Source organism: Heterocephalus glaber, unplaced genomic scaffold (assembly GCF_053883595.1).
Source record: "Heterocephalus glaber isolate CG9 unplaced genomic scaffold, H.glaber_assembly_v1.0 deba00000546, whole genome shotgun sequence".
Classification (NCBI taxonomy): domain Eukaryota; kingdom Metazoa; phylum Chordata; class Mammalia; order Rodentia; family Bathyergidae; genus Heterocephalus; species Heterocephalus glaber.
This window is the reverse complement of record NW_028258147.1, coordinates 12,254,725-12,269,439: the sequence shown is the minus strand read 5'-3', so window position 1 is coordinate 12,269,439 and position 14,715 is coordinate 12,254,725. Positions and strand designations below refer to the sequence as shown.

Below are 14,715 nucleotides of genomic sequence, written 5' to 3'. Positions count from 1 at the left end.
TCAGAGTGGAAGAAAGTAAACAATTACATTTAACAAAAATGCCAAGACAATTCAGTGAAGAATTATCTGTGCATAAAATTATACAGGAATAATTTTTAAAACAAAATAGGAAAATAACTCATTAATCTTTTCTACATTATAAAAATAAGTCAGGATGGATTGTAGACCTAATTATAAACATAAAATGACAAAATTCTAGGATAAAATGTAGGAGAAAATTCTTGTGCCTGCTTAAATTCAAAACCAAAACTATAATCTACTTCAAAAATAAATTAGGCTTCTTCAAAATCGAAAATTTCTACCCTGTTAAAATATTATTAATAGAATAATGACAAGTCACAAACTGAAAGAAAATATATTCAAATACATTTCTTACAAACTTACATGCAGGAGGGGATTGGGGAAAAAGGAAGAATCAAGATATATCATGTACAGGTACAAGTTGCCTATGATCAATGTTATCATTATGTATATCTAAAATGTACCAATTAAAATTTTAAATAGAACTTACATGAAGAATGTTTAAGATTCTCAAAATTTTATAACAAAAAAAAAGCCAACAACAAAAGCGGATGCTAAAAAAGGTATATGAAAAACTTCATCAAAAAATTTATATGCCAAGAAAGTACATGAAGAGGTGCTCAATATTATTAGTTATTAGGAAAATACAAATTAAAATATAATGAGACACCACTACACACTGTGCAAGGATTTCCAAAATTAATAACTGATAATGCCAAGTACCGACAAGGATGCAAAACAACTGGGACTCTCTTTAATTGCAGATGAGTGTGTGATCTGGTAATGCCAGTTTGGCAAATCAGTTTAGCAGTCTCCTATAAAGGTAAATATGTATTTATCATTGACTCAACAACACAGTTTCCTAGGTATTTAATCCCAATCAATTTACCTAAAACTCAAAACAAATGTATATAATAACTTTATTCATAAAAGCCCCAAATTCTAAACAACTTAAATTTCTTACATCTATGAAAGGATAAAAATAAATTTCTTTCAGGGTCCAGATAATAAAAAGGTTGTTCAGCTATAAAAATCTACTGATATGCTCAAAAACAAGGGTAAATCATAAATGCAATATGCTGAGTGAAAGAAGTCATTTCCAAAGCCTAAATATAATTCCGTAATAGTATTATTCCATTTATATGACATCGTATTAGTAATTCTCCAATCTCTGGGGCAAAATACCTGACATTTTTAACTTAAAGGAGGAGAGGTTTATTTTGGCTCATAGTTTCAGAAGTTTCAGTTCATGGTGAGATGGTTTAAAGGCAGAAATATCATGATGGAAAGTGGAAAGGCAGGGTGGAGGAAAGCTGCTCAGCTCTGACAGCTGGAAGCAGAGAGAGAGAGGGAGAGGGAGAGGAAGAAGAAAAAGAAGAAGAAGAAGAGGAGGAGGAGGAGGAGGAGGAAGGAGGAGGAGGGAGGAGGAGAGAGAGAGAAGGGATGAGAGCACACCTTCTAGGTCATACACCCAGTTACATGTTTTTTAGCCAGACTCCACCTCCTCATAGCACACTGAGCTATGAACTCATCAATAGATTAATCCATTGATGAACATAGCTCCCCCATTATCCTATCACTTTCCAAAGCCTCAGCTCTCAACACATGAGACTTCAGGGGACATTTCAGATCTAAACTATAACAGACATTCTTGAATAGATAAAACCATGAAGTGAAACGCAAATCAGGGCTTGCAAAAAGTAGAAGGTTCAGGAAAAGCACTGACTACAAAGTGGAAGCATAAGGGAATTATAGGAGGTCATTGGACTGTTTTTGTCATGGTTGTGCTGTTTGTCATTTGTTCAAACTCATGAAAAGGGGTGGATTTTAGCAAAAGTAAATTTAAAAAGTGATTAGGATGCTATAACATTATGTAAAAGTGTAGCACATGAAATTCACTCTATTACATTGCTGCAAATGTATAGAAACTGAATACATCTATAGAGAAGGGCTAGAAGTTAGCTTGGACAAATGAAATACTGACTAAAATAAAATACAATGGGCAACTTTTCACTTGGGCTTTTGTTATTTACAATTTAGCATGCTTTTGACAATACAATGAAGTTTTCAAAATCAATTAAAAAGAACAAATAAAAATTAAACATTTTTTTAAAGGTTAGTGGATTTTGTTTTGTCAAAAGGCTAAGGATTTTTTGTCAGCTTCTTCAATTACAGCTGTAAAAATAACCACTGAAATTAAAAAACACAATTCTTTAGAAATCTCCAGAATCCCCTTGCAGATTTACTAAAAGTGTTTTTAAAAGTTTTGCACAGTCAGAAAACAATGAAGCACTTATCCTGGCTTAGAGACCAAAGTCCCCCAGAAGCCTAAGCAAGTTGGAGAAGGTAGTTTAATTTAAATACAAATCACATTTGGAGTTCTTTCCAGATACCTACATGGATCTGTTTGCCAATAATTATGACCATAAGTATTTTAAGGAAGAGAAATAAAGGACAATGTACAATCTCAGAAGTGAAAATTTTAACTTTCTTTGAGGACTAATGATGGAAAGGACATGAGAGTTGAGTATTTAAAAATCCAAGTAGGAGTTTGCTGGTGAGAACAAGGATGGCCTCTCAGGTGGAATCAGCAGTGTACACAGAACCACGGAAGGGTGAGAGATCACAGTGAATCCATGTAATGCAGTATTAACTGGAAAGTTGCTTCAGTAATTAGAAAAGAATTCAAGCATAGAAACATAGAAGTTAAATGAGTACTTAACATAATAATCATTCAAAGGAGATCTTACAAATAAGACAGTTTTCAGCATAGATTCCAAGTAAAGAGTTAAGGCAAAACTTGAAGATCTTCCACTTGAATATAACATGTCTTATGATTCTGGGGGGAAAAAAGAATATAAGAGAAATAGTAGTGTACCTTAAGGTATCTTGCAGCTTCAGGATTAAACAGAGGTGTTTTTATGTAATGAAAAAAGAGCGTTGTAATTCTTTTTCTGAGTCCTTCAAGGTTCTGAGGTTTGACTCCTCTCATCATAAGGTCAACTTCTCTGTCAATCAATTCTAGGATTTCCTGGGTCAGTTCACATTCATGTTCCTATACAAAACACATAAGTGTTGAGAATAAAATTTTAAAAATCATTAAGTTCATTTTTGAAATTACCACTCAAACAGACCAGAAGCTACATTCCAAGAGAAATGAAGCAGTGCTAATAGGGATATAAAGTGGTAGAAATAATTTGGAGACAATAGCATTATCTAACAGTAATTAATATGCATAACCAAGTCCACTTATATGTGCTTTAGAGAAGTGTGCAGGTAGAGCTATTTTCAAAGTAGCCAAACATTAGAAACAACTAAATATTGTATCCATTAAAAATTGATCATATAAATAAATTATAGGTTATTCATTCAGTAGAATATTATCTAAGGCATAAAAATGAATGAACTAGTCAGATGTGGTGGGATACATCAGAAATTTCAGCACTCCAGGAGGCTGAGGCAGGAGGATTGCAAGTTTAAATTCAGCCTGGACTACTTATGAGACACTGTTTTCAAAAACAAAAATTAGCCAAACATGTTGGTATATGCCTGTAATCCCAGCACTCAGGAGGCTGAGGCAGGAGGATCACTGCAAGTTCGAGGCCACTCTGACCTACACAGTGAGCTGAAGGCCAGCCTAAACTACTCAGTGAGACCTTGATCAAAAAACAAAAATTAAAACAGGCTGAAAATTTATCTCAGTGCAAAGTTCCTAAGTTCAATCCCCAATTCCACATAAAAAGAACTATAGCTACATACTAATACCATGTTTAAATATTGCACAGTAATTTTGAAAAAAATTATCAAGGCATAATACAAGTATGTATTATGTACTACATAGTACATAGTACTACAATTTCATTAAATATAATTCAAAAGTAAATAACACTAAACTATGTTATTTAGAGATTTACACAGAGGTAATAAAGCTATGGAGAAAAATTAAGGAAATGACTCCCATGAAAGTTAGCAGGGTAATTATTTCTCACAGATGAGAGAAAGGCTTTCATAAGATGGGAAAGAGGCACATAGGGGATGTTCTCAATGACCCGCTTAGTATTTGCTGAACTATTTATTGTATGTGTGTTTATTGTATTTCCTAATAATGTTTTAATAAAGTAATAAAAATGAGCATGGTTGAATGAGGCAGCACTAGGTAGGAGTTAAGGGATTGAGGAAGTACAGGTATTTATTAGTCATAAAACGCAAGTCCCTCTGACTTCCCAAAGTAGATGGTACATGGTTTCAATGGAGGAGCCAGATGGTAAAGTCAGTGACTATAGAATGATGCTCTGCCATACATTTTAGCACCTACTTGGTAAAGTTAACACAAGTCTGCATCAATGGTCCCTTGCCTTGGGGGAATTTTAGAAGGATGTGGAGATTTTAATATTCCCTTCAAGCCTGAAGATCCAATTTAACTGCTCCAAAATGAGGCCTAGACATCATTCTCATTTATTTTCATATCATTCATGATCTCCCTTTGTTCTCTAAGTGTTTCTAATGTGTACCCAGGTTAAACATGCACTAGTATAATTGTCAACAGAATAGTATCTGTTATTTATTGAGAGCACCCTACTTATGAGGCACAGTGACTAATTTTATACAGGATGAAACTAATTTACAGAAATATTAAATAATTTATTTAAGGTTGTATAATTATAAATGCATGGAGTCAGACTTCGATCCATGCTTAAATATTTTAATCCTCTATCAAAATTATTAAATAAATGAATATATAAATATTTTGGTTAAATTATTTATGTGCATGGATTATCTTTTGAGTTCACCCTTGGCTGTTTTAATTATCTAGCTATTTGTCCTATTTATGTCAGGTAGAAGAATATTTATTTCCACTCTCTTTTGACCAAACTGGATTTTTTTATTGCCCCCTATAAACACCATGTTTATTTTCTACCTCTAGACTTATTGTTTCTTCTTCTCTAATAGCTTCATCTGTCAAGGCTAATTACAACAAAATATGTTTGAAAAGGTATTCTAGAACAAAAGCCATCAGTGCCTCTTCTCATTAAAAGCAGAAATGTAAACTACCTATAAAAACTTGTCTCCCAGTAAGAACTCTTACCCAACTATTTAATTTGTCTTAAGAGATTTGCAGATGTGTATGAGTGATGTACACCTGTAATCCCAGCATTTGAGGAGCTGAGGCAGAAAGATCGCTGTGAGTTCAAAGCCAGCCTTGTTTACATAGTAAGTTCCAGGCCAGCCTAAACTACATAGCAAGACCCTGTCTCAAAAAGAAAAAAAAATATTTGTATGCCTTAGTCTTATATTTCTCAAAAAAATGATAGCTCTTTGTAGTTAAGGGGCAAAGAACATACATAGAGTATCTGAGAGTTATGTTTGTGTAATTCTTGGGGATGTAATCATGCACCTTACTTAGATGGACCTAAATATGGCTTTTTTCCAGTTATTTTAGCAAACCATTGATGATCATTAGTATGTATATACCTATATATGCCCTGGCAGTTTGGGTCATATTGATAATCGAACCTGACTGATCATGCAGGTGTCTGATCCACTGCTTATGTGCAAACTTTAGTTAATACAAATGACCATTTAGAAACAATTGAGATATCTACCATAAACTGAAGAGAGTGGCTGTCAGGTGTCTTGCTATCTTCAAGAACTAAAAAGCACAATTCAGAAACCAAGTATTTTTAGCTGAATTGCTCATTTAATTAATTTATAATTGACTAATATATGCCTGATACGATCTTCAATTTGAGCTATAAAAAGCAAGGGGATTGTTATGGTTTATATCTGGGTGGCCTCTAAGGCTTCCTGAACTCATAGGCGGGGCTTTTAGGGAGGTGACTGGATCATGGGTGTGTGATACTCATCACTGAATCAGTCCTTAGATGGGTTTATAGCTGGGTGTGATGTTGGAAGGTAAAGTCTGGTGGGAACAGGTGGGTCACTGTGGACGTGGCCTGGATATATATAATATAATATAATATAATATCTATATCCTCATCCTTGATTGCTGTTGCCTTCTGTCTGCCTTGTTATGCGCTCCTTTTCTTCTGCCTTGCTGCCCTTCCTGGAGCCAGCCTACTAAATTGAAACCTGTACAAACTGTAAACCAAAATAATCCTCTCCTCCTTTTACCTGTGAGTGATGGGTATTTCATCCCAGCAAGGAGAAAGTAACTAAGACAGGCACCATTGGTTCTAATGATACTAGAGAATTCCCCTTTAAGACTATAAAAAACATATACATAGCAGCAAATGCTGAGGTGTGCTTCCCAGATTACCCCCACACCTCGAATGAAGCATGTTGCATGTTGTGGCAGCTGACAACTCTTCACGAGCCTCTCTCTGGGTCTGCACACCACTGGAGAGAGCCATCTTGGTTAAGAAAATTGCCTCATCAAAGGTCATGCTTTTTTCTGTGGGAATCCTGAATCAAATGACTAATGAATGTGGAGGAATAAAGGTCCAGGACCCTATGACAGTTAAGGGTATGTGGGAACCAAAAATAAATGGCGTCCTGGCCCAGGTCCAGCTCATAACGGATACACTGGATTCACAGAGACATCCAGTGCTCATTTCCCTGATTCTTGGATAAGTAATTGGAATAGAATACTTGGTAGTTGGCACAGACTCTGCCCTCTTGACTTCTTGACCTGTGGGTTAAGAGCTAACATTGATGAAAAAGAACATGTGGAAGCCTCTGAAACTGCCCAGCCCTAAGGACAAACATGAAAGCAGAAATGGCCCAACTTGTTACTTGGAGAAAGTTTTACTTTCCCTAAAACTCCAGGAACATCAAGTTTAGGAGTTCTAATTTCTGGAGAGAAAAAATGCTTCTAATGGAGGACACAGCAAGAGTCCTTTTATACCTTGGTTCTCTGGGCTAAGAGACCTGGAGTGACTCGATCCTGATCTTCCAATGGCTGGGGCTGTTATTACCCAGTGGGGCAGGGAAGAATATGTTTGGCACTGAAGTACTGGGTCTTTCTTGGGTACTTGGGTACTGGGTATACCCTTACCTAATTTTGACAACAAATAGAAGTCCAGGAGCCCCATCCTGAGAAGACCAGTGACCTATAGTCTTGAGTCCTAAAGGTATGGGTCATTCCTAAAATGGCAGGTCATCAAGATCAGTAAAGGTGCTAGTTGAGAACAAAGAAAGTCTAAAAAGGATGGCAGAGGAAAGATCCAGGAGTATTTTCTGATGCCTTAAATTAAGCCAATGACTACAAAAGGTGCTGTCGATTTTGTCATTAACCTTGCTCCTAAAATTTCCTCCAGGAAAAAGAGCCCATCCAAATCAGAGAAACTGCTTCCAAAACTGTGGATCCAATGAAGCAGGTGGATCCAAGAAGCAGCATGTGTGGTATATGCTGTATCCAAACTGGAAACTCCCATTCTCCACTCACCTCTCAAGGAATTCCTTTCTGAGAACCGCTAAGGAAGAGAGATGCTTTATCCAAGTTACACTTCCTTTTCAAGGTCAGCTCAGATCCAGAAAAGGTCCATGTGGGTGTAAACTGCCTTTCTCTATCATTTGCCTCAACTCAGGACAACTCTCAAGGGCTCCCTGCCCAGCTTCAGAGTTTTGGTGAGATTGGCTAAAGTCATTGCTGACCCCCAACTGTAACTGAATTTCTCCATCTGCTTGTTGTACTGCCTCACAGGAGCTATCCCAAGAGCACTCTCCAGTGAAATTCTTGCACAGGAACCCCCATATCAGAGTCTGTTTCCTGAGGAAACTTGACCTGTGTGTGCTGTCCACTAACTTGATTTTCATTCAAAGTAGGATTAAAAACACAGAAAATCAAAAATGGATGAGAAAAACATATATAATAGTGCTGTTTTAAAACTGCTAAAAATAGTTCATTTAAAAATGTCCAAAAGGTACATAATATAGCTAATTATTGCTGTTTTATCGAAATAACTATTAATCTCATGTGTATTTGCATATATTTGCATAGATTGCATAAAGCTATATTTACATATTTAAAAATTCATTGTGCTGTTTACATTTTATCTCTCATAATATATATTTCGAATGTTTTCAGATAAATATGAATTTATAAACCTTTTTCCCAAACAAAACAATATAGTTTTCTATATGAAAAATGTATATATAATCACATTAATAATCTTTATAATTACATAATGCAAAAATATTTTGCTTATTTCAGTATTCAACTAATTTTTTACTGATAGTATATTCTACCCCAACTCTAAGAGAAACTTAACATACCTTCACAGTGTGCTTCAGTGTCAGGAGTATATCCAATCGCTCATCTTGAGAGATATTTTGCAGCCTGATGCACTTATAAATGTTTTGCAGCTCTCTGGCTCTGATTGTGAACTGTGTATCCATCTCAATTAATTTACCATCAGGTCTTCTCCACATCTTTGGACTTGAACACTTGAAAATAATATTATGTTTATAATTATACTTAGCCAAAGACTACAATTTTATTCCTTCTGCTAGTAGTTTACCTTAATCCCATTTGTGACTAAAAGAATCACTGAAACTTAAAATTAATTGAAGAATTTATAGAACAGTAAAGTAAAACCATTTAGAGAAAAAAGAGAGCTGTTCAGTCTGTGGAAAAGGAAACACTTCAATAGAAGTCAGAATTTGCAACTAACTTGTACTAACTGGAGTATATCTGTTTGGTTCAATTATATTGAATGTGTATAGTGTGGTTTTTTTGGTTTTGTTTTTTTTTTGGTACCGGGGATCAAACTCGGATCCTTGCACTTTTGAGGCAGGCGCTGGAACCACTGAGCTAAATCCCCAGCCCCCATGTATAGTGTGTTTTAATCATGCCTTTTCAATTAAAGATCATTTTTATGGTGAAGTTACAGCAAACCTTGATAGTTTAGACCTAGAAATATAGCAAAAAGGGACTGTGTGAGTTATGGTTTAGTGTTCAATATAAAAGTAAATCTAAAAATTCCAAAATTCCTCATCAAGCAGATATCCATCATGAAAAAGCTATACATACAATTATCCTTCTCTATTTATAAGTTCTGAATCCTCAGATTTAGCCAACCACAGATCAAAAATATTGTTTTGAAAATTACATCTGTATTGAACATGTACAAATCTATTTTATTGTCAAGATTTCCAAAACAGTGCAGTATAACAAACATTTTAGAGTTATTTTTATTGTGTTAGATGTTATAAGTATCTAAAGATGATTTAAAGTATATGGGAAGATGCACATAGATTACAGGCAAATACTATGCCATTTTATATGAGACTTGAGCAACTGTGAAGTTTGCCATCCCGTGGGTCCTACATCCCCTGTGGCTATGAGGAGCTGTTGTATTTAATTATCTTAGCAGTGCTGTGATGTTTACCACCCTAATGATGGCTAACATTCTCACTTTCTATTTCCACATTTGGCTTGATGCCTCCCATTCTAGCCCACTGCCTCAACTGAGGAAGAGTGATGGAGTTCACCTGTTGCAGAGTTCATCTAAGGACTCTCAGGCTAAGAAGTCAGAAACCAGCAAACAGGATGACGAATGAGTCCTCTACAGACTACAGGATACCAGCATAATCTTCAGTGATAATACCTCTGTGCATGCCACTATTTCAGTTCCCTCTAGAAGACGCATTCACCTAGAAATGTCACAACAATAATGTACTGCTTATTTGCTCTTCTACTTTAGGGTAAAATGCAGTTCTGTTTCCCTGATTATAAATCTTTCAGAAACAGGGCTATGTCGACCACAATTGTTAGCTGTTCAAATGTTGGATGCTTTCATAGGTTAATTGGTAACTGTTTTGAAATCCTTGTAGCCCAACTTGTGTCATACTTGCAACCATTTAAATCAGAGCTATGAAATAATTTAAAATGTAAATAGAAGCTCTACATATTGGAACAAATCATTAGGATTATAGAATACCAAGTGGAGGAATAACACAAAGCTGTATTTTGAGTGACAGTGTTGTGAAGAACTTTTTAGTTATAACAATTATCAATTCATCCTTAAGTTTTTACATTTCATATTAGCAAAGTTACATTGTGAACTAGGGAGACTCCTCTTACAAACAAGTATATTTGCTACTTTTCCAAAATAATGTCATTATATTCAGGTCAAAGCAAAAATGAATGTTGCTTACACTAGCAACATTTACTAAGAAAGTTTTAGATTTTTACTAGTTTTAATTTGGCAAATGAGAAGCTGCAGCTGTGTAATTTATATTATTAGACCACAAATTTCATAATATAGAAGGTATTAATTAGCAGATTGATAGAATTAAGTAAATTGATTAAAGAATTATAAAAAGGAAATATCTCAGTATCAAAATATTTTATTATTTAGTTATTTTCACAAAAATAAAATTTTAAGTGGATATAGCCTTGTTCTGGGTAATCCTTGGAATGTTACAGACATATAGTGTTTGTCTCAAAACTTCAAAAATTTTAAGTAATAAGGCTTAGGCTAAGTTTCATATTACAATATTCTAAAGTCTAACTAACATCTTAATCTTTGGATGCAGTTGTAATCAAGGTAAGTCTTTTAAATATAATTTTCTTTCTACCAGTAACGTGAACAATACCTTTTGCTCTGCACACTAACCTTTTCCATTTGTAATTATCTTTATGGTGATATTTTATGAAATGCATACTTTATCTACACTGCATTTTTTCAGTTGATGCCAATTGGCTTTGGGGAGCCTAAAATGCACTGATTTGATTCTACCTTATCTCCAAGTTTTTAGTCATAAGAAATACACTATAACATGACAATATCTAAGGCTTTTCCAAATATATTCTATATCTAAATTTTTCCCATCCCTTAATTTTGAATTCAACCCTAACTTTTCCATAAAGATTCCTGTAATACTATGTTTTGAACCAATGACATCACTTATATCTGAAATCATATCACAATTGTAGAAAGACACAAACACACAGGTATGCAGGGTCTCTTTTTCAATCACTTGGGGCAGTGAAATTCAGATTCAAATTGTTCTATAATTATTTTATGAGTAATTCTATTTGCCCCAAAATATTATAACAAATATGTTCCTCATTTAATTCTATATATTTGACAGTGTTGATTTGTTCATTTAACAAATATTTACTGTGTTTGCTTCTATATAGTTGTATACTAGGTACTGAGTAGGTAAAATATTGTCCTGACTTCAAGAGCTCTCAAATCTCATGAAATGTAAAGGTAAGAAAACAAGTAGTTAAGGAAAGGGTGAGTATGGTTAATGATTGCCAATAAGTAGTTAACTATGGGTGGCTATAAAGCACTTAGATAGTGAAATGAAAATAGTATCTGGATGAAAGCTGAAAAATAACTAGAAGTTAGCCAGATTAAAGGGAACTGAGTGAAACAAAGAATGTTAGATTTGAAGTTCAAGTTTCCTAGAGCTGGAACAGGGAAGATACATATAAAAAAATCCGTTTGCTTTTTTTATACTTAGATGTATTTCTGCCAACTCTGATAACTTGGTCTTCAAGTGTAGGCTTCACTTCTTTGATTTCAAGCCTGAAGGTGCTTTTTTACTCTGACTCAGGAAAATGTCAACTTCATTTACTTCTCTTTCCTATTTTTTTTTCTTTCAATGCTTTGGCTATAATAACAGATGTACAACAATCATATTTTAAAATTGCTTCAGAAAATAAGAATGCAATAAATTCCATTTAGCTGCCAACAAATAAGACAGCATAGGCTCTGGGACAGAGAAACAAGAACAGCAGAGAGACACACTTCAGGGAAGCAAGGGAGAAAGATAACACAAACCTTGAGAGCAGCAGGCCTCTAAAAAAAAGGAGAAATGACTGCCTTCTGAGAGTAAGTCTTTTCTTCCTCTTAAATTAATTCTCAAGTCCCTAAGGGCACAAATTAAGCATGAGTTCAAGCCCCCAAAAGCACTTGGCCAAGATCGAGTTTTCTTTTACATCGCACAGGGGTTCTGTTTATTCAGAATGACGCCCCTTGTTTAATGCACTGCCCAGAAAGAGGTGGATGGAATTTCTACCCCATTAGCTGTTGGCCACCTGAGTTTGGAGAAAAAGCATTAAAATGACACAGTTAACACGAACTACAGTTTTTTAAGCTTATGATTTTGAGAAGTGGTGCACAAATCAAAGAGAATGAAAGGAATAAATGGTCTTGACTCTAAGGAGAAGCTCTTACAAAAATCCAAATATTGCTTCATGTAGTTTGAGTAAAGAGTACCCAAGATATATTAGAGACTAGCTAATGATTTTTCATTCAAATTTCTTGACCTGAATTTCTTTAATATTTGATAACTTGTGAAAATCAACGTTTGATGTGTAAAATTACAAATTAATACTTCAAAAAAATCTTTAGACGGAGCAAGCTTTTTATTAGGAATGAGAACTTAGTTTATAAAAACCATGATAGTTATTCATTCAGTTCCTTGATTAGACTAATTTTAAATCATATCATTCATTATTCAGAGAAGTTCTATGGTCGTAAAGAAGATAAAATATAAAATATTGTTTCAATAGACCACATAGGATTTGGGCTTAATGAATTTATTTTTATTTTTTATTTTTGGTACTGGGGATTGAACTCGGGACCATGCACTTGCAAGGCAGGTGGTTGGAACCACTGAGCTAAATCCCCGGCAAGGGCTCAAAGAATTTAAACTAAAATATAAACATGAAATTTATTCTCTAAAGTTATTTCCAAACTATAGGAAAGTAAATATTTCTCTTTAAATATCCACATTATGATGCTAAATGTAAATCTTAAAATTTACACGATGGCTTTGGTTATTTGTTAGTTTTAACATCTGTAAAAACCATCTGTGTGGATTTAGGGTTTAATTATCAGCGATTTTTTTCTTAGAACCAAACATAAAATCTGTAAGATAAGAAGTTGCTTCAATTAAAATTTATGAAATTAACACTCCTCCTAAATAACAAAGATACAACCAGGCATAAAAAAAGGGTATGTGGACAGGCATAAAGAAGAATATACCTGGTATAAGGGTTTTCAACAAAAAGTCATTTATTTAGTAGCATAATTAAGGAAGGCACAAAAAGTCACACTGTCCTCACTACCTTTCAGCTGTTTCCTCACTCTATTTTCTCCCCAGTAGACCACTCAAAAGACCTTTGTTTTCCTTTCACAGAATCCTGCTCATACTTAGGATCCTTACGGGTCTCAGATTCTACCCAAACACTTGTCAAAGTATTAGAAAAAACAAAAACAAAAACAAATTTTCCTTCCTCATAGGAATTCTTGTGAACAAAATTTCCCTATCTCATCTTTTTTTAAGTGAAATTTACCTAAAGATCTTCTGTTTCATGAGAAAGAATAATGGATCAATCAAATCTGAAGACACTTTCATATGTTGGGCCTTGATCTACTGAGGATCTCTGTTATATAATTTCAAAAACCGATTAGAGGCATGGAGTCTGGAGAAGCAGGTTGTTCAGAACATTAAAAATATTTACTACAGTAGACTTTAAAACAGCTTATAGGAAATGGAGCACAAGTAGGAAACTGTAAAGTCTTGGCCTTACAATACAGAGTGGGGACATCACCATTTCTCTGCCCACTGGCACTTAGAAGCCTCTGGCTCTGTCACCCACATTGCTCCACGGCGTCCTCTCTGGGAGGTTAACAATCAGACATGTGCAAACACAGCTCCCGTGATGAAACTTGGATGCAAGATAAAGCAACTTGCTAATGGAATGAGTTTAGTTTGAAATATTACTTTGGAGACATTGTGAATATTATGCTTCCCTACAATAGATTCATCTTTCCCAGAATTAAGGTATTAAAAGATTTCAAATGACAGCGTCTGCATTACATAATTTCTTGATGTTATTTGGAATATAAAATTATACAACATTGTTTTTGTCCCTTATTTTTCTTCCCTTTTTTCCTCCACAAGCATGTATCAATACTCTGAGATATGAAGATAGAGATATAAAAGATTCCTCTTGCTTTAAGAAGTTCAGAATCTTGGATTTGGACATTTAATAAAGACAATTTAAAATGACCAGTGTGTACAAAAACAGCAATAAAACAAAGTCCCCTGAGAGTACATGGCTCGGGCTAGAGTAGAAGGACCCGTGGTTAGCCCCTAGAAGGAGAGGCATCTGAGCTAGCTCTAAAGGGTGAGCAACTGGTCACTAAGGAAGCTGGGAAAGGATGCTTCATGTAGAGACAACCCCAGATACAAAAGCATCAAGAATGCATGGCCTTCCTGGGGACATGAGAGTCATTGAGCACCTCTGGACCAATATGCATGCAGTGTACAAGGAATGATGATGGAAACAACCATGGAGTGAAGGAGGGTACAAAGAGTAAATCATGAAAGTCACTATTCCTTTGGGGCAGTAGGCAGAGACAGGATCAGAGGTGCATTTAACGAGCCCATTATGGCAGTGATGTGGATGGTGGAGGAAAGTGGACAGTAAGACTAGAGACAATAGTCAGATAAAATAATCCATATGAGAAGGAAGTCTTAATTCAATTAAATAAGTGTTGATCTCACACATGCAAGAAAAGAAAGGACAAGGCCTATCCCATGACATTCTCCCAGGGAAAATAGGGAGGCAGGGGAAATTGCCCAGAGCAGTTCCTCAAAAGCCTCTTCCCATCTTTGTGTTGCAGAAGATCACAGGGCATTCCAACAAGACTCAGATTAGGTGTGGTTCACATGTGATACAGGTGAGGTCTTCAGGATGCCACAGCA

The 14,715-nt window shown here is 35.1% G+C and overlaps 1 protein-coding gene across 8 annotated transcripts in view; it reads right to left on the bottom strand.

Moving 5' to 3' along the window:
- The window catches only part of Iqub (IQ motif and ubiquitin domain containing), a 194,086-nt gene that overhangs the window by 139,146 nt on the left and 40,225 nt on the right, over positions 1-14,715 (bottom strand). For all 8 annotated transcript variants that reach the window (XR_015448722.1, XR_015448724.1, XR_015448723.1 and 5 more), the window contains 2 exons: positions 8,257-8,427; positions 2,900-3,076 (listed from right to left, as the gene is read on the bottom strand). Coding sequence is in view for 2 of the 8 variants with exons in the window: in XM_021237619.2 (XP_021093278.1) it covers positions 2,900-3,076; positions 8,257-8,427 (348 nt within the window). In the remaining 6 variants the exon portion in view is untranslated. The remainder of the gene's footprint in view (positions 1-2,899; positions 3,077-8,256; positions 8,428-14,715) is intronic.